Raw genomic sequence first — 21,013 nt, 5'->3', positions numbered from 1 at the left:
ACTAAGGATACGTCACTTCCTGTTGTATGGAAAAGACGCTCACGGAAAAGCTCCGTCTACCATTACCGGCGTTTTAAACTTTTTGCGACTTTTGGTGACTACAGTTCGTGATCACAACTTGTGATTACAACTCTGCAAGTGTGTGCTGAGACTTCAGCCTCAATTCGGACCAGCGAGTGGATTAAACTCACCAAAACAGACAGTTAGCTGGAGCCGACAGCCATTAAAGGAAAGCTATCACGCGCGATTTGACAGCTGCACACGAAGCCGGATTTCAAAACATCTGGTGTTATCTTGTGGAGCTTTTTTTCTGGGAGATACTGGTGAGAGACAAATTCGCTGTTATAAGTAAAATTAATCACCGAGGGCATTACACCACAAGCTAACAGCTAACTGACGGCGTTGCTAAGCAACAGTAACAATGTCAAAGGCTTGAGGGAGAAGAAGCGGATTAAGCGGTGGTTCTAGCAGTTCAGGACGAAGTACTACAGATTCAGTCAAGTATGTGGAAGATGACGATCTAGAACTGACTCCTGAGACAACCCGAGGAGCTACCCGTGTACCTCAACTGCCGCCGAGACCTAACAACGATGACACAGTTAAGCAGATGAAACAACTGAGTGGAAATATAGATTCAGCAACAGCGAGAGCCGCACAGACGATTAATGACCACGCGGGAAAGGAAAAAAGAGATTTAACGGAGTTGTGTGAGGCTACCGTAGCGAAAGTCCTGGGGGCTTTGGAAGGCAGCTGCAGCAACTTGTGGAGAGCTGAAACTCTCCATCTAACTCTTGTGGAGAATTCCAACTACACACAAAGAGAAATTCAAGGTATGAGAGAGGAATTTCAAGGTCTGAGAGGAGTCAACGGTGAGATGCAAAAAGAGATAGGGTCCCTAAGGAAAGAAATTCAAGGTCTGAGAGTTTATATCCTAGTGATATAATACACCTTGAGGTGCAACCTAGACACATCGTCAGTGAACGGACCTGGCGTCATCGGGTGTTTCGGGTCTTAGGTCCAGACACCCTCTTCCAGGCGACCCAGCCGGGGATGATCAGCCCTCGACTTGTGTCTAGGTAGCAAAACTCCGCCACTCCTCACCCCTTTTTATCCAGAGCCACCTGGAAGCTTTCTCAGCAGCTTCCAAGATGTTCTTGATGGCTCTTTCTTTCTGCTGCTCACAGATCCCAAAGAGACCCAGGACCCGATACAGGGATTGCCCCTCACAGCCCCTGCAGCCTACTTCCACAGGCTCGCAGCGGGCCTTCCATCCCTGCCTCCGACATTCCTCCACCAGAGATGCATACTTGGCTGTCTTCCTCTCTTGTGCCTCTTCCATCCTGTCTTCCCAAGGGACTGTCAACTCCAAGATCACCACCTGCTTGGTAGCACCAGACATCAGGACAACATCTGGCCTGAGTGTGGTCTGGGTAATGATGTCCGGGAACTTCAGCTGCCTTCCTAGGTCAACCAGGAGCTGCCAGTCTCTTGCTGTAGAGAGAAGCCCTCCCTGCGCCCTTGGACGGGGCTGAGGCTTCTCACCAGCGCGAACAAAAGCGATGGAGTGCTTTGCTTGAGCTGATGGCGGTGCAGATGGTATCTGCCACTGCTTGCAGGACCTTGTCGTGGCGCCAGCGGTATCGTCCATCTACCAAGGCCTTGGAGCAGCAGCTCAGAATGTGTTCCATCGAACCCCTCTTCTTGCAGAGCTGACAGGTAGGTGAGTCTGCCAGGCCCCAGGTAAAGAGATTCGACTGGCTCGGGAGGACGTCATAAACTGACTGAACCAAGAACTTGATACGGAATGGATCCGATTTCCACATATCTGCCCAAGCAGTCTGTTCCCACTTGGTCCAGGCCCCCTGCTTGCCCATGCCCACCATCCTGCTTAGGCGAACTTTCTCTTCTTCTGCCCGCACCTCCCCCTGAATGAGATCTCGCCTCTCCTTCCCCCTGGCTTTGGCGTAGGAAGGTGTTAGAATGCTCCCGAGCCCAGCCCACCCGGATGCCACCGTGCCCACCAGCATTTTATGCTGCAGCCTCGCCTCAGCTCGGGTGACCGCTTCCTGGGCACACCATTTCCTTCCTGCTCGGACCTCCACTCCCGCTGAAGAGACCTTAGTGTCAGAGGAGTCTCGGTAGAGCAGGGCCTCTCTGGCTCTGGTGACCTTGAACTCCTCCACAAGGCTGCTAAATGGAAGCTGCAGCTTGGTGTTCCGGCGATAGAAGGCTATGCTGCTGAGGCTCTTTGGGAAGCCTAGCCACCTGCGGAGGAAGTGGTTGATCGTCCTTTTTGAAGCTCTCCACGGTGGTAATGAGAATTTCATAAACCAGAAGAGGCCAGAGAAGACGGGGCAGAATTCCGTGCTGGTAAATCCAAGCCTTGAATTTTCCAGGGAGTCCTGACTTGTCCAAGGCAGAAAGCCACGCACTGAGGTCTTCAGCGGTTGACTGGCGAGCTGCAGAGTCCTTTAGATTGCTGGTGAAGAGCTTCCCCAAACTTTTCACCGGCTTCTCAGACACGGATGGAATCTCAGTGTCCCCCAGAGCAAAGCGGAACTTGTCTGTCACCTTGCCTTTCCGAAGAACAAGAGACCTGGATTTCCTAAAATCATTAGACCTAGTAGAATAACAGACCACGAAGAAGGAGAGGAGGAAAGTGTGTCCGTAGGAAGAGAGAGAAGAGGAACACCAAGAGTATGGGACTGAGAGTTGGGACGTTGAATGTTGGAACTATAACAGGAAAAGGTAGAGAGTTGGCTCACATGATGCAGAGAAGGAAGGTAGACATACTGTGTGTCCAGGAGACCAGGTGGAAGGTAGCAAGGCTAGAAGTTTAGGAGCAGGGTTCAAGTTGTTCTATTTATTATCTTGAAGGAGGGGTTTGTTAGGAATGTCCTGGAGGTAAAAAGAGTGTCAGATAGAGTGATGAGTCTCAAGCTAGAAATCGAAGGTGTGATAGTCAATGTTGTTAGTGGGTATACTCCACAGGTAGGATGTGAGCTGGAGGAGAAGGAGAAATTCTGGTTGGACTTGGATGAAGTGATGCAGAGCATACCTGGAAGAGAGAGAGTTGTCATTGGTGCAGACTTCAATGGACATGTTGGTGCAGGAAACAGAGGTGATGAGGAGGCGATGGGCAGGTTTGGTATCCAGGAGAGGAATGCAGAAGGAGAGATGGTGGTTGACTTTGCAAAAAGGATGGAAATGGCTATAGTGAATACTTTCTTCCAGAAGAGGCAGAAACATAGGGTGACCAATAAGAGTGGAGGTAGGAGCACACAGCTAGACTACATCTTGTGTAGACGGTGTCATCTGAAGGAGATCAATGACTGTAAAGTAGTGGTAGGTGATAGTGTAGCCAAACAGCATAGGATGGTGGTGTGTAGGCAAGACAGAGAGACAGAGATGGGAAGGACGTGCAGCAGGTTAGGGTGACTAAGAATAGGGATGGAAGTCTATTGACAAGTGCCAGTAGTGTGATGGGAAGATGGAAAGAATACTTTGAAGAGCTGATGAACGTGGAAAATGAGAGAGAACAAAGACTACAAGAGGTGACTTTTGTGGACCAGGAAGTAGAAAAGATTAGTCAAGATGAAGTGAGGAGGGCATTGAAGAGGATGAAGAGTGGAAAGGCCATCGGTCCTGATGTTATACCTGTAGAGGTTTGGAAGTGTCTAGGAGAAGTGGCAGTAGAGTTCCTGACTGGGTTGTTCAACAGGATCTTAGATCATGAAAAGATGCCTGGGGAATGGAGGAGAAGTGTGCTGGTGCTCATTTTTAAGAACAAGGGAGATGTGCAGAGCTGTGGCAACTACAGAGGAATAAAGCTGATGAGCCATACAATGAAGTTATGGGAAAGAGTAGTTGAAGCTAGACTAAGGGCACAAGTGAGCATTTGTGAGCAGCAGTATGGTTTCATGCCAAAAAAGTACTACAGAGGCAGTATTTGCTTTGAGGATGTTGATAGAGAAGTACAGAGAAGGCCAGATGGAGCTGCATTGTGTTTTTGTAGATCTGGAGAAAGCTTATGACAGGGTGCCCTGAAAGGAACTGTGGTATTGTATGAGAACGTCTGGAGTGGCACATGTGTGTGAATGAGAGGGACCCAAATGGAAGAGTGAGCTTACAGGGAGAAGAGATCAAGAAGGTGGAGGATTTTAAGTACTTAGGGTCAACAGTCCAGAGCAATGGAGAGTGTGGAAAAGAGGTGAAGAAGCGTGTACAGGCAGGATGGTACGGGTGGAGAAAAGTGTGACGTGTGAGAGAAAAGTTTCAGCTAAAATGAAAGGAAAGGTGTACAAAACTGTGGTTAGACCAGCGATGTTGTTTGGTCTAGAGACAGTGTCAATGAGGAAAAGGCAGGAGACAGAGCTGGAGGTAGCAGAGATGAAGATGCTGAGGTTCTCTCTGGGATTGACCAGAAAGGATAAGATCAGGAATGAGTACATCAGAGGGACAGCACACGTTAGAGGTTTTGGAGATAAAGTCAGAGAGGCCAGACTGAGATGGTTTGGACATGTCCAGAGGAGAGGTAGGGAATATATAGGTAGAAGGATGCTGAGTTTTGAACTGCCGGGCAGAAGGCCTAGAGGAAGACCAAAGAGGAGGATGATGGATGTAGTGAAAGAGGACATGAAGGTAGTTGGTGTGAGAGAAGAGGATGCAGAAGACAGGGTTAGATGGAGGCAATTGATTCGCTGTGGCGACCCCTTAAGGGAAAAGCCGAAAGGAGAAGAAGAAGAAGAATAACAGACCACTGTGCCACCATATTATCAATAATATATTCACCAATGACTTTGATAACAAAACCATCAGTGGCCTGCTAATTATTGGCATCAGTGATCATTCTCCAGTGTTTACAATTTACAATGAACATTATAATAAAAGACAGGTGGACGAAAAACAGACTTTTCAAAGACTGCGTACAGAGGACAGTATCTGTGCCTTCAGGAAAGATCTAGAAGAACAAAGATGGGAGAGTGTCTACAGTGTAAAAGATGTGGATGAAGCATATGATGACTTTCTAAACACTTACACGGAGCTCTAGGATAACAACTGTCTCTGGCAAGAAAAGTCCAAAAGCAAAAGAAAAACAACCAGCCATGGATGACAAAAGGACTAAGAAGCGCCTGTAAGAAGAAGAATACTTTATACAGGACATTCATCATTCAACAAACTAAAGAAGCAGAACAAAAGTATAAGACTTAATTATAAAATAAGTTGACAACTATCTTGAGAGCAACTTGGGGCATCTTAAAAAGTATTATAAGGAACAGCACTAAGAAAGCAGACTACCCTCACTATTTAATGGTTGGAAACACGAACAGGAATGACATGAATGCGGTAGTTGAAATGTTCAACGATTATTTTGTAAATATTGGACCAAAACTGAAAGAAGAAATTCCAAAACAAGACACAATTGATGAATGGAATGATATTATTGATAGGAATCTAAATTCTATGTTTCTCACTGTTGTAACCAAAAAGGAGATTATTGACATTGTTAAACATTTTAAGGCAAAAACATCAACTGATTGTCATGGACTCGAAATGGAAACAATTAAAAGTGTCATCAATGAGATCGCAGACCCGTTAACGTATATAAGTAACTTATCTTTTCAGACTGGAATATTTCCCAGCAAAATGAAAACAGCCAAGGTGGTTCCACCGGGGTGGGTCAACACCCACGCCCTCTACAAGAAGGGCCAGAGTCGCCTCCACCTGCTGAGGAGACTGAGGTCCTTTGGTGTGTGCAGGACTCTTTTACGGACCTATTATGACTCTGTGGTGGCCTCAGCCATCTTCTATGCTCTGGGCTGCTGGAGAGGGGGCAGCACGGACAGGGACAGGAGCAGGATCAATAGGCTGATCAGGAGAGCGAGCTCTGTCCTGGATGGTCCTCTGGACTCCGTGGAGGAAGTGGGGGAGAGAAGGATGTTGGCTAAGCTGACATCCATCATGGACAACACCTCTCACCCGCTCCATGACACTGTTGTTTCCCTTAGCATCTCCTTCAGCAGCAGACTGTTACACCCACGGTGTAAGAAGGAGAGGTTCCGCAGGGCCTTCATACCGACCGCTGTCAGGCTCTACAACACCTGCACCACCTGAACCATGTTGTAGTCAATATGTATTCTTTACACTGTATTCTTTACTTGCATATCTTGCTTGCTGCTGTAACAAGTGAATTTCCCTGCTGTGGGATAAATAAAGTACAAATACAAATACAATTTTTAAAAAAGGAGACAAACATCAATGTCACACCTTGCTGTGACTATACTGGTATGTTTGGGTCATTGTTGACTGTCACTGTTTTGGTGCATTTACTCAGGCTGATGTTTTGCATTCAGACCCTGGTCCCTCCTGCCTGGGGCGGAGCTGCGGGATGTGCTGCAGCTGCTCATCATTAACTAACCTACTTATACTCACCTGTTGCTGTTTCCGGCACTCAGCTATTCCTCCGGATCACTAGGCTACACCACGCTTCCAAGTCCTTCTCCTGAGCAGTCCTGCTACATGTCCCGTAGCTCCTTCCAGCCTGGTACAGTTTTTCCCTTTTTGTCGCGGTGCCCTTTTGAGTTTTCTTATTGCACCGTTGTTTTTTGTTCTGTCTGGTAACAGAGACTATTAAAGCCTGTCCTACAACCTCTTTTGTCTTCTGCATCTTGGGATCCATTACAAACTGCTTTCCTGCGCACGTCGCGCAACAATCAATTTACAAACTATCGACCAGTTTCCTTGTTACCTCAGTTCTCTAAAATTGTGGAGACGTTATTAATAATAGGTTGGACAAAGTTATTAATAAGAATGAACAGAATTGGTGACAAAGGGCAGCCCTGGCGAAGTCCAACCTTCACTGGAAACGGGTCCGACTTACTGCCGGCAATGCGAACCAAACTCTGACAATGGTCATACAGGGAACAAACAGCCTGAATTAGCTGGTCTGATACCCCATACTCCCGGAGAACTCCCCACAGAATTCCTCGAGGAACATGGTCGAATGCCTTCTCCAAGTCCACAAAACACTTGTAGACTGGTTGGGCAAACTCCCATGCACCCTCAAGGACCCTGCTGAGAGTGTAGAGCTGGTCCACAGTTCCACGACCAGGACGAAAACCACACTGCTCCTCTTGAATCCGAGATTCAACTATCCGGCGGATCCTCCTCTGCAGAACCGCTGAATGGACCTTTCCAGGGAGGCTTAGGAGTGTGATTCCACGATAGTTGGAACACACCCTCTGGTCCCCCTTCTTGAAAAAGGGGACCACCACCCCGGTCTGCCAATCCAGAGGTACTGCCCCGATGTCCACGCGATGCTGCAGAGTCGTGTCAACCAAGACATGCCTACAGCATCCATGGCCTTAAGGAACTCGGGGCGGATCTCATCCACCCCCGGGGCCCTGCCACAGAGGAGCTTTTTGACAACCCAGCCCCAGAGATAGGAGAGCCCACCGTGGAGTCCCCAGGCTCTGCTTCCTCATAGGAAGACGTGACAGTGGGATTGAGGAGGTCTTCGAAGTATTCTTTCCACCGATCCACAACATCCCGAGTCGAGGTCAGCAGCACACCATCCCCACCATACACGGTGTTGATTGTGCACTGCTTTCCACTCCTGAGACGCCGAATGGTGGTCCAGAATCTCTTCGAAGCCGTCCGGAAGTCGTTCTCCATGGCTTCTCCGAACTCCTCCCATGTCGGAGTTTTTGCCTCAGCGGCTGCCAGAGCCGCAGACCGCTTGGCCTGCCGATACCTGTCAGCTGCTTCCGAAGTCTCATGAGCCAAAAAGGCCCGATAGGACTCCTTCTTCATCTTGACGGCATCCCTCACCACTGGTGTCCACCAACAGTTTCTGGGATTATTGAGGAGCAATACAACAACAGTTTTAATATCGGCAATAAGTTGTCCATTATCCACATAAACAGCAGAAGCATGTATGCAAACTTTAATAACATCAAACAGTATTTGAACCAATTCAAGGAACCCTTCAAAGCAATAGCAATCTCAGAAACTTGGATTAATGCTAACAAAGGAATGGACTTTGGGCTGGAAGGATATGAAATGACGTGTACAGTATAAACTGGAACAATTCAAGTGGAGGAGGTGTGAACAAGGGAGAACAAGAACAAGAACAAGGGAAAAGGAGCCGCATAGACCCCTGTTTATTGATGAGACTGAGGTGGAGAGGGTGAAAACCTTCAAGTTCCTTGGCACACACATCAGCGAGGACCTCACCTGGTCTCACAACACCCAACAAATTCTGAAGAAGTCCCAAAGGAGACTGTACTTCCTGAGAAGACTGAGGAAATTTGGCATGCCCGCCACAATCCTGAGTTGCTTCTACAGATGCACTCGAAAGTGTCCTTACCGCCTCCATCACTGTTTGGTACGGTAACTGTACAACACGTGATAGGAAGGCACTCCAGCGGGTGATCAAGACCTCACAGAACATTGTTGGGGCAGCCCTCCCCTCACTGCAAGATATTTATAAATCTAGAGTCCTACGCAGAACACACAACCTCATCAAGGACAGCACACATCCACAACACTCATAATTCACACTCCTACCGTCAGGCAGACGCTACAGGAGTTTGAAGTCCAGGACCACAAGGCTGGCAAACAGCTTTTACCCACAGGCCATCAGGCTCCTCAACGAAGCACTCGCACACGCCGCACGCAACACACGCACACACTCATAGCACTTTATTTATTTATTTATTTATTTGCATTATTTACTTGTATTAATGTCTCTTCTGTTGTTGTTGCTTAATTTATTGGTATATATGTTTATGTGTTTATGTTTCTTATGTTCTTATTCTTTCTTGTGTTTTCTTTCTTTTCTTGGGAGAATGAACAGGATAAGATTTTCATTGCATAGTATAACTGCTGTTTTACCATGCACATGACAATAAAACTCTCTTGAATCTTGAATCTTGTGGCTGTTTACATGAATAAACATCTGAACTACAAAATGGTAAAGAACATGTCATTTGTTATTGATAACATCTTAGAATGTGGAACCATTGAAATCTGTAAAGAAAAAAGCAAAAATGTCTTAATAGGCTTTGTGTATAGAACTCCAGAGTCAAGGACTGGAATGTTTAAGGACTGGATTAAGACAACCTTTACAGACATAGGTCCAAAAACAATTTTAATATGTGTGTGAATCCACATAAGTACAAGGAAATAGATGATTTTACAGACACAATGTACAGTTTGAGTCTATATCCTAAAATTATTAAACCAAGCAGAATAACAGACCACTGTGCCACCCTTATGGATAATGCAGTATATTCACCAATGACTTTGACAATAACACAACTAGTGGCCTGTTAAACAGTGACATCAGTGATCATCTTCCAGTCTTTACAATTTACAATGAACATTATAATAAAAGACAGATAGTGGCTAAAAAGACTTTTCAAAGACTGCGCACAGAAGATAGCATCAGCGCTTTCAGGAAAGATCTAGAAGAACAAGATGGGAGAGTGTCTACAGTTAAAAGATGTGGATGAAGCATATGATGGCTTTCTAAACACTTACACGGAGCTCTAGGATAACAACTGTCTCTGGCAAGAAAAGTCCAAGAAGCAAAAGAAAAACCAGCCATGGATGACAAAAGGACTAAAAAGCGCCTGTAAGAAGAAGAATACTTTATACAGAACATTTATTATTCAACAAACTAAAGAAGCAGGAAAAAAGTATAAGACTTATAAAAAATAAGTTGACAACTATCTTGAGAGCGTGCAGGAAGGAATACTATAGTCATGTACTTGATAAGAATAAAAATAACATGAGAGCAACTTGGTGCATCTTAAAAAGTATTATAAGGAACAGCACTAAGAAAGCAGACTACCCTCACTATTTCATGGTTGGAAACACTAATAAGGATGATATGAATGAGGTACTTGAAATTTTTAACAACTATTTTGTAAATATTGGACCAAAACTGGAGAAATAAATTCTAAAACTCCAATGGACAAATGGAATGATACCATAGATAGGGATCTCAATTCCATGTTTCTCACTGTGAACTAAACTAAAAAGGAAACCACTGACATTGTCAACAACTTGAAGGCAAAAACATCAACTGATTGTAATGGAATCGAAATGGAAACAATAAAAAGGCTTATCAATGAGATTGTAGAACCGTTAACATATATCAGTAACTTATCATTTCAGACTGGAACATTTTTGAACAAAATGAAAATAGCTAACGTGGTTCCAAAAATGGAGATAAACATCAATTTACAAATTACCGTCCACTTTCCTCATTACCTAAATTTTCTAAAATTATCGAGAAACTATTTTGTTATTTTAATAACAAATTGCTAGCAGGTAGTCAATACGGATACAGAGCTAACATTTGAACTTCTATGGCACTGATCAAAATCACGGAGGAAATTACTAATGCTATAGACCACAGAAGGTGTGCAGTTGCAGTATTCATGGATCTCACAAAATCCTTTGATACAATTAATCACAACATTTTAACAAAGTAAAACAAAATAATGCTATGTGGAAATAGCAGAAAGGATACGTACGATCAAATACAAATAAACGGAGTGGATATTGAAAGCATGAAAGAAAATACATTTCTAGGGATCATAATCTTATAAATGCATCAATAAGATTCCTCTGTTTTTACCCTTTTCAAACAATGAATATTTTACTGTTTATTTTTTGGACATTCGTTATTGTAAAGAGTAAAATCTGGAAGGTGATTGCTTTAATTTATCATTAATCCACTCATTATATTGTTTTCAACCACTTGATATTTCACTTTTTGGTACCACAATTAGATAACAGCAGGAGTGTCACATGCCCATGTTTTGAATCAGGAGATACTGTACTCTGCTTCCCTTATCTCATAGAAATGTAAGCATGCAAACTGGCAAGTGACAAATGTGCTATCATACACATATGGGTGACATGTATGTTTATAGTGTTGACCATGAAAAAAAAGGCTTTGTATAAAAAATCACAGAGATTGTCTTCTGAAACACTGTCCTGATGTGCTAACATGTTTTTCAAACTCTGCGTGAGCAGACAAGCTGCGTCAGTGGCACCAAACAACAGGCCTTTGTGGGGGAAAGACCGTGGGAGTTGGACAGAGTGGTGCGAGGTTGACTTGTCACGTCTTATTTTGTAAATACATATTGCACCCTTGTTAGCATAAATTAGAAGTAAACGAAAATAGTAAAATGGCAAAGCTAGATTAGTTAGGCATGTCCGTACACTCGAGAATGGCTGCTGTGGGGAAGTCTGACTACAAAGGGGGATTTGTTAAATACGGCGGATTCATCTCAATGTCAGTGAAGAAACCACCTGATCCCAGTAAGCGTTCTAGGTGCTAGGCAAAACAGACTAAAATTGTTAGTCAGAAGTCCCGTACAGGTATCGGAACACTCTTTCTCATTCAGCTGGAGGCGCAGGGAACTGGTGCATGAAACGGGGTTCGGAGCTCCGTAGCTGTAAAATTATTCTGTCTGACTTATTTTTCAATACGTTTTGTAAATCTAATTTGGTGTGCGAGTCTTCTTTCCTTCTCCTAATTGGAGATGAACAAACACGTAAGGGGAGGTCAAATTGGCTTAATTAATTTTTCAAAGTGGTCCTTTGACCTTTAGTAGGTTGTGGAGAATTTCATCTCCAACACTAAGGTATTGGAAGCAAAATAGTTGTATCGGGACAGCCCTATTCGGAGAAAGAAAAAGTCCACTTCGATCTACTCTAAGGCAGCCAGAGCTTTTTGCCTCAGGTATTTTTCCAAACAGTAAACAACCACAGCGTCAAAGTCGATGTCAAACTTGTTGGCAAAGAGGTGATGCTGCTTCAGCATCCACTGCAGGTCTCCGGCCCCATAAATACATATGTTTCTCACATGGGTGCCATGACACTTGGGGTACACGGCGTCCAGAGAGGCCCGTACGCCCTCGTGCCACTCCCACTTGCAGAGCCGCGCTAAGGCGTTCATGTCGCTGAGGTCATATTTGGGGTGGAGCCACGTGGAGCCGGGGATGCCGGGCATCCTTTGAATGGTCGCCCACAGGAACTCATCAGGCGAGTACGTGTCCTTGGCCCAGTCCATGAGTGCCTGGATGCGTTTGTCCTCCAGGACGCTACCAACGTAAGCTCGGGTGACCAGAATATAGGTGTTTCCAGAAAAAATTGGGAGGTTGAAGGGTGGTGGCTCCTTTGGCTTTCCCACTCTCTGCACAGGAACATGGGAATCAGTGGAACTTCATGTTAGTTCAAGCGTGAATACAGTACAACTTGGTTTCACTGCCATAAAACATTGAAATATGGTCATGTGATGCTTTAGCATAGCTGTGAGAGCAAGAACCCATTCCATTTTGGTGAAATATGGAGATAAGAGTACCATACACTGGAGATGAAACAGAAATGTAATTTGGATATACAGTGGTGTGAAAAAGGGTTTGCCCCCTTGCTGATTTCTTATTTTTTATTATGTGTGTCACACTTAAAAATTTCAGATCAAACAAATTAAAATATTAATAGTGTAGTGAAGCTTGTTGCCAGCTGGCTAGTAGCTACTTTGTGTGGTATGGCTCAGTGTCAATGCGCCAGTAACGTACTTCAATCAGCGTAACAATGTTAATGATTTTAACTATGGTGCTGTAACTTGCTTAATATGCACGTCACATTATACGTAAATGGAGCATTGTTGGCACTTTTTGGGAGACTTTTTCAGACGACTTTATAGGCGGAATAACCAAGTTCCATACGTTCTGTTTTTAAATCGTTAGAACACACAGGAAAGGGAAAGACATACTGTATGTGTTCATGTCTCACATAAGGATTGTGGTTGATGGGCCAATTTTTTTTTTTAAGTGCATTTTTCCTTTAGGTCCTGAAGCAGCAAAACAGCCCCAGAGCATCACACTACCACCACCATATTTTACTGCAGGTACGATGTTCTTTTTCTGTAATGTAGCGTTACTTTTACGCCCGATGTAATGGGACACACACCTTCCAAAAAGTTCAACTTTTGTCTTGTCAGACCACAGAGTATTTTCTCAAAGGTCTTGGGATCATCAAGATGTTTTCTGGCAAAATTGAGACGAGCCTTAATGTTCTTTTTTTTTCTCAGCAGTGGTTTTGGTCTTGGAACTCTGCCATGCAGGCCGTTTTTGCCCAGTGTCTTTCTTATGGTGGAGTCATGAACACTGACCTTAACTGATTCAAGTGAGGCCTGCAGTTCTTTGGCTGTTGTTGTGGAGTCTTTTGTGACCTCTTGGATGAGTCGTCACTCCTAAGAAGGTTCACCATTGTTCCATGTTTTTGCCATTTGTGGATAATGGCTCACATTGTGGTTTGCTGGAGTCCCAAAGCTTTAGAAATGGCTTTATAACCTTTTCCATAGATCTCAATTACTTTTCTTTTTCACACAGGGCCATGTATGTTTGGATTTTTTTTCTTCCTTAATCATAAAACGTTTCTTTTAGAGAATGCATTTTGTGTTTAGTTGTGTATCATTGATTGATATCTACATTTATTTGACGATCTGAATCATTTAAGTGTGACAAACATGCAAAAAAAATCAGGAAGCGGGCAAACACAGTTTCACACAACTGTATCTGAGAGTAGTCAGTGTACAGCCTGAGGTGGTTATTATATTGGTTTCTCAGTTTCACATTGTCACAGTACATGTTGGAATTCATGTTTCCCACAGAGAAGTGCAGCTCCCCCACTGCTGTGACGCGACCACCACCATGCTTGACTGTAAGCAAGTTGCTACTTTCTGCTCACTTGTGTTACCAGCTATCTGGACAATATTGGGTGTGTGTTGACTCCTTTTCACTGGCTAGTCAATATACACTGCAATACAAGCTAAACACTGACTACTTTAAGCATCGTGCAACCTCGGATAGTTCGCGGACAGCAAGTGACATCGAGGGTTCACAGTTGAGTAGCCCATGTTTGGGATTATAGTGACTTGTACAGTAACATTACTGACATTATACCACATATCATCACAACGTCTTTAAATGTGTCTTCTGAATGCCTTATATTTGTATTTTATTTCATTTGGCCATTTTTATGACGACGGTTTGTGATAAAAATGCATTAAGAACACAGCTGGACTCACACAGTGTATTAATAACACGACAAGATGAGCATCATGTTGTACACTAAATGTACAAAATGTACACGAAGCGAGGCAACATTTTGGTGTCAATTTTCAACTTAAGCCGAAAAACATGCTAACCGGGACGTACGCTAACTGAGGTTAAACTGTATGTTCAAGTTGACTCTCTATAGTACTGTCCTGAGAGAAGATATCTTAGAATCAGTGAAATTTGAGGGGTGTACTGACTTTGTCAGACCGTGTATATGAAATGACTGCAAATGATAGGATCACAATATCCAACCGCTTTTAGGTTCTGGATTTTTATTTATGCTTTGAACCAATTTTAGATTATATTCACTAACTGAAACCCATACCTTGATATGTCCATCAACTATGTGGTGAACGCTCTTCCACCTCCACATCTTATTCTTGGGCATCTTCTCGGACCCCAAGCTGTTGGCTCCGTCCAGAGAGCGGAGGGCCCGCACCATCTCCAAGTTGGTCTTGAGAGGAAAGTCCTGTCCACACAGGTTGATGAAGTACTTCCATGTGACGCTGGCCTTCAAAAGGTCGGCCATGCAGTTGAGGTCGGCCTGGACACGGGACCAACTGGCATAGACCACGGTCTCTAAGCGGCTCGCCAGGAAGACGTTTGGGAAGCAGGAGACAATAGACCTGATGGCTGATCGGACAGACGCTGGGGCTTTGTTGTCCACGTGGACGCAGTAGATGTTTTGAGGCGTGTAGATGGCTCGCAGCAGACGCTCAAAATTCTGCACCTGTCGGAGCAATTGTAAATCAATACTGTACTTGCCATGATATATTTCCCATCATGCAACACATTTGTCTACAGCCATCTCTTGCCACTTTGGGCTTCCAATTTCACGACTTCACTGTATGACGCGTTTTCAAAAACATAGTCATGAATAAATCATCGCTGTTTAGCGGTTGAGTACGGTATCAGTCCAAACATTTTGGTGAGGAAACCAGTTTATTTTCCCTAACACTGGCAAATGGAACTTATGGCAATGCAGCGAAAGCAGTAAACACACGTCCTGCCTGCTCAGTACGATACGGCTGCAGTGACTAATCACAAAGGAAGAAGACCAAAGACAGCGAAACGTCACCTGTGGTTTGTCTTTATGTGAAGAGACTGACCTCTCAGGCACTCTCTCAATGTTAACTTCTTTTGACATTTGCATGGCATGAAAATTAAAATATGACATTTAAGTACTTTCTTATCAGTTGAGTCAAACAGAAACGAGTACATCTCAATTTTATGATACTACAAAATCTAAAGAGTACTCACTTTGGTAGCATATAGCCAGTGGTGTGCAGCCAGGGCCAGCAAAGCCTTCTCTGCTGGCCTAACCACTTACCAGAAGCACTGACCTACATTTACCTTCAATTCTAATATTTATTCCATTAAATAATATTCATTTATTCCCAACAGTCTATTACCTTCAATTAGTAGTGTGTTTCTTGGCGGCACTGCTTCCAATAGTGTATGTGAATGTTAGATTTTTTTTGTACAATCAGATTGGAGCTTCTAGGTGTTGCCATATCAATGTAATCTGCCCCGGGCCTTCAGGAGTGTTGGTCCCTTGTCACATACACACTATTAGCAGTGGGGCTGTTTTTTTTTTTTTGTTTTTTTTTAGCCAATCGGACTTTTGACATCCCTCAGTGCCAGCATACAAGTTGCATTAAAATTCACAGTTCCACATGCCCAAAAGGAGTAGGAAGAAGCAAAGCTTATTTAATACTACCCCCATCCGTTTTACATCAATTGCAATACATTTGTTCACTTCCTGTATTCCAAATACATTCTGAAATATGAAATCTGTTTGCTGACGAATAGCACACGCAGCGGGTAAGCACAGATATGGCTTGAAAAATGTCTTTTTAAAGAACCATTCTTGAACGTTCTGAATAGTAATATAAGAATCACATTTCAGACATGAATGGATTTTTTTCAACACCACTGGTTCGGACATCATGTCTTATTTCCATGTGACGTGTAGCATTGTGCTGTATATGGCTTTTACATGTATTCATTGTCATGGTTATGATGATGTATGAGTGGCATACCTTGTGATGGACCACCATGGAGTAAGCCAGGGGGAAGTCCTCCTCTTCCTGGCTTAACGGGAATGGTAAATATTTCCTGCTTGACCTGAACTTCCTGCAATATTCAGTAATTAATACAAATGAAATAATGCTCCATTTAACACCTCTACTCAGTTAACCAGGGTCACAAAAGCAAATACCCACCAAGGTCTCTAATTAGGCTCAAAAAGTGTTTAGCAGCTGTGGCTGAACGCAAACCCCTGATAGTTAGGCAGTTTTCATTTGCTGCATAGCACTATTACAACATTGGTTCTGCTGTTGCTGTGTAATGCAATAATTCCCTTTCTACTTTTTCCTGCACTTCAAGTATTAACCTTGTTGCACAGTTAACAGCACATCCTCTGTGCGGTGTAAGTAAAGCATTTACGGTATATGCTGCTCGTAAACAACTAGAAATATTCCATTCCATTCCATTCTCCTCCGCTTATCCGGGTCCGGGTCGCGGGGGCAGCAGCCTCAGTAGGGAAGCCCAGACTTCCCAGTCCCCGGCCACCTCCTCCACCTCCACCGGGAGGACACCAAGGCGTTCCCAGGCCAGCTGTGACACATAATCCCTCCAGCGTGTCGTAGGTCTTCCCCGGGACCTTGTCCCGGCTGGACATGCCTGGAACACCTCACCAGGGAGGCGTCCGGGAGGCATCCAGACTAGATGTCCGACCCACCTCAACTGGCTCCTCTCGATGTGAAGGAGCAGCGGCTCTACTCTGTGCTCCTCCCAGATGACAGAGCTCCTCACCCTATCTCTTAGGGTGAGTCCAGCCATCCCACGGAGGAAACTCATTTCAGCCACTTGTATCCGCGATCTCGTTCTTTCGGTCACGACCCAAAGTTCATGACCATAGGTGAGGGTGGGAACATAGATCAAACGGTAAATTGAGAGCTTTGCCTTCCGGCTCAGCTCTCTTCACCACGACGGTCCGGTACAGGGACCGCATACTACAGATGCTGCGCCGATCCGCCTATCGACCTCACGCTCCAACCTTCCCTCACTCCTGAACAAGACTCCGAGATACTGGAACTCCTCCACCTGGGGCAGGACCTTATTCCCAACCCGCAGGGAGCGATCCACCCTTTTCCGACTAGAAATATGGTTTTATAAATATTTGTGAACACACTTGCAGTCTTTCGTAGCGTTGATGTAAAACTCATCAGGGATGTGGACCTTCTTGCGGAAGTCTTTAGTCATGGTGAGTATCTTGGCTCGGTCCAGCTCATCCTGCTCTCCCTGCAGGATGGCTGTGAAGTTGCAAACCTTCTCCGGGTTAGCGACATCATTGTCGTCCGTGTAGTCCAACCAGTCATACTTGGTGGTGGAGCTGATATTCCAGAGTTGGCTGCAGAGTAAGAAAAGCAGCCACAGTGATGCCACAAGGATGACCAGCTTCCGCCTCAAATGACAGAATATTTTTGGTGTCATTCCTGGAGTGCCAGCAAGCTGACAAGATGCTCAGATACACCAAGATATCTTGACGGGACAATAGATGGCACAAGAGAGATTTGTGGGAACTTCCTTATGGCAGCTTGGTCACCTTGGTTACCTGTGAAAGGAAGTAACAAGCGTTTGGCATGAGTGGTTACTTATATTGTATTCAAGGCATTATCATAGGTGCAATTCATTTCATTGACAGGTTCAAAATGCCCAACAAACCATTGAGGAAGTTGGCAGTCATTCAAATGCTGCCAAAAGTGTGGACAGCTCTTCTTTTATTTAAGAAGTGCATCGGGTGTCTTTTTCACGTCAATTTCTGCAGGAAATGAGCAGTTACTACAAAGCCATTGGGGCAGGTAGTATTGTTGAACTAGATGCCATTACATGCTAAACAGATTTGCTGAGCAAAAAGTGTAAGATACTCTTCCCCTGTTACATAGATTTTATTTGATTTGTATTGTATTGCAAATTTGGAGCAGCGGCACCGGAGCAAGAGGGGATAGAGAAGAAGCAAAAAGAAGACAGAGGGGGGAGTGTGGGTCCCAAACTTTGAACGCTGGATCTGTTTCAAACCAACCAACGTATGTGGGTCTTTTTCGGAGTTTGATCAGGACTTCAGGCCCTTCATAGCACTCACATCCCGAGTAATCTCGCCGATAAAACAACAAACTCAGAGATCTCACACGCAATACTCTTTGCTCATTTCTCAAAACTCTTTTCTCATATCTCAAAACTCTTTTCTCAGTAACTCATACAACGATTCTGTAATAACTTCCAGAATTGATATGATAGTGTCAAGTAATCTCTCACAACAAGCTTCCTCCACAATCACGTACAAATGACAGAAATTGAAATGAACAGGTTTTCTGCTTACCTTTTAATTTAGATGTTGTGGCAGCTGACTGTGAAGAAAAGTATTGTGGTGTAAATCTCTCCAGGCCCCCAGTTGAAACGAACATACTCTTTCTTTCCGTGTAGAGGGAAAGAGAGCTGAGACGGACCTCAGTTTCTGAGTTTTCAATCTCAAGTTTCAGCCTCAAAACGAGGAAATAACTTATCTGCACGCTGGAGCGAGCAGATAAGGTTGTCAAGCAACCTGTGTGTATACAGTTCAACCAACATTACTTCAATTGTGTAGTGAAGTGTGTTACTCTTGTGCTAACTTACAATGCAAAACTCAACAACACATTGTTGAGTTTTGCACAGATTTTGATCCACTAGCTCTGTGTTACACAGGGGCAGGGGCGGGGGAAAGTTAAGACAATTCCAAGCGTCCATGACTGACCGAAGCCCAAGTAAATAAGTAAATAATTTTGCTGTCTGGTTGTGATTTTTTTTTTTGGACGATGGCTGTGTTATCGCAATGACATCTTGCGGACTGAGGCGCCAAGATGAGGCACCAAGATTGTGTGCTAGACGGAGCGAATCTCAGGCTTATGCACACACACGCATCCACACACACACGCATGTACATACAGTATGCTACACACACACCCTCCCACATCCCACGCTTGTGCCTATGTTGCTGAGGATTTTTTTTCTCTAGGCGCCCCTGGTGTTATGTCCTCCTGCTCAGCCCAACAACACCCGAGATGGTAAGCTGTGAAAAGAACTTCACCATCATATATTGGAATAAATAGAGCGCACCATATGATTTTTCGATGCAAAGAAGAGAAAGAATAGTCTACATTCTGTCAAAATTACTTATGGCACCTGTCATGAATGATTTATGGCCTTCGATTTATAACATGCACCCCCCCCACCCACGCCCAATACTCCTCCTCCCGCCTTTCTAGGTGTGTCTCAGCGTGTGTGACTGGTCCCAGGTGTCATTTATTTTATTGGTTTGTGATTTATTTGATTGTTTTATGTTCCATCCTTGACCTTTTTAATGAGTTCTTGTGTGCTTTCCCCAGAACAAAAGTCAGTGGTCATCATCCGCAAATAATACCAACTTTAAATCCTTTGTTACTTTACAAATGTTGTTGATATACAAATTGAACAGTTTTGGTCCCAATATGGACCCCTGGGGTACTCCACATGTAATATTTATATATTAATATTGTCTGTGTGTGTCCTGTGATCCTGTCGCAATTACACATTAAACTGCATAAAATTTTGTAAATTTTTGTTCAGCTGGAATAAAATAACTTCCAACTTACTTTACAAATGTTGTTGATATACAAATTGAACAGTTTTGGTCCCAATATGGACCCCTGGGGTACTCCACACGTAATATTTAAACTCCCAGATGTATAGTCTCCTAACTTTACAAATTGCTTCCTGTTTGTTCGGTAGCTTTTAACCCAATTCAAGACTAATCATCTGATTTCGTACCTTTCTCATTTTGTTATTAAAATATTGTGATTAATTGATCAAAGGCTTTTGTCAGATCCATAAACATTGCAGATGCAAATCTTCTGTTGTCTATAGCAGTAGTAATTTCCTCCGTGCCATAGAAGTTGAAATGTTAGCGCTGTATCCATATTGACTAACTGCTAGTAATTCATTTTTATTGATAAATTCGTCCAACCTGTTATTAAATAACTTCTCGATAACTCGATAAAAGGAAATTTTGTTGGGAAATTTTCCAATCTGAAATGATAAATTACTGATATATGTATGTTAACGGTTCTACAATCTCAATCTCATCGATTCCATAACAATCAGTTGATGTTATGCTTTAAGGGCTATTTACTCATTGACTGAATAGCATAACCTTCATTTTAGAATGAGTGATTACTTTTTGTCTAGTTTAGTTCAGAAATATTAAAATTGAGCAAATAACTCTCAAAATAAGTTATTTTGTTTTTCCCAACTAAAGAGTCCATAAAATCCACAGGATGCTTAATTGAAAAACTGCTAAACAATGTTTTAACATTCAGTTTATTAAATAGAAAGGTAGTGGCATACTGAAAATAATTTTTGATGATCAATACAGACGAATGACTAAATGACAAAATTACAGACTTTGTAGAGCAACTCTGTATACTAGTAAAGGAAAATACATATTGATGTTATCAAATTAGCAGTTGTCATTTTTAATAGTATGAGTTAATGTATACAGTATATTTGTGGAACAAGTACATTTTTTTGTAAAGACTTTTTGGCGTACTTGTAAGACTAAGTCGGGCTTATTTCAAGATCCACGAGCTTCAGGATACAGTTTATTCCTTTTGCACTAATATGTAATTTCATTTTCACTTCTTATTGGTTGTCTGAAGTAGTTTGTTCTGAACATACATGTAAGTATTTCCAGCTTGAAGGTCCTGCTTATTTTTAGATATAGAAATCTTAACTTAGGAATTGATGTGTATTTAGGCCTTCCATCTTCCCAGACTAGAAGATGGTGATGTTGT

The 21,013-nt window shown here is 43.4% G+C and overlaps 1 protein-coding gene across 2 annotated transcripts; it reads right to left on the bottom strand.

Annotated features, from left to right (window-relative positions):
- Nucleotides 1-9,316: 9,316 nt before the first annotated feature.
- On the bottom strand, nucleotides 9,317-18,850 carry LOC129183205 (beta-1,3-galactosyl-O-glycosyl-glycoprotein beta-1,6-N-acetylglucosaminyltransferase-like). Of its 2 annotated transcripts, XM_054780194.1 has the most exons (6): nucleotides 18,529-18,850; nucleotides 17,874-17,970; nucleotides 17,341-17,763; nucleotides 16,187-16,280; nucleotides 14,470-14,874; nucleotides 9,317-12,214 (listed from the first exon to the last, which is right to left on the bottom strand). In XM_054780194.1, exons 3-6 carry the CDS (start codon nucleotides 17,640-17,642, stop codon nucleotides 11,729-11,731), a joined length of 1,287 nt encoding a protein of 428 aa, XP_054636169.1. In that variant the 5' UTR covers nucleotides 17,643-17,763; nucleotides 17,874-17,970; nucleotides 18,529-18,850; the 3' UTR covers nucleotides 9,317-11,728. The 2 variants fall into 2 exon arrangements, with proteins under 2 accessions (XP_054636169.1, XP_054636168.1); XM_054780193.1 differs by lacking the exon at nucleotides 17,874-17,970 and having other exon boundaries at nucleotides 18,529-18,847.
- Nucleotides 18,851-21,013: the final 2,163 nt, after the last annotated feature.

The sequence above is a fragment of the Dunckerocampus dactyliophorus genome, chromosome 6 (assembly GCF_027744805.1).
Source record: "Dunckerocampus dactyliophorus isolate RoL2022-P2 chromosome 6, RoL_Ddac_1.1, whole genome shotgun sequence".
NCBI lineage: Eukaryota > Metazoa > Chordata > Actinopteri > Syngnathiformes > Syngnathidae > Dunckerocampus > Dunckerocampus dactyliophorus.
Note: the sequence above shows the minus strand (reverse complement) of the source record. Positions and strands in the feature narration are given on the sequence as shown.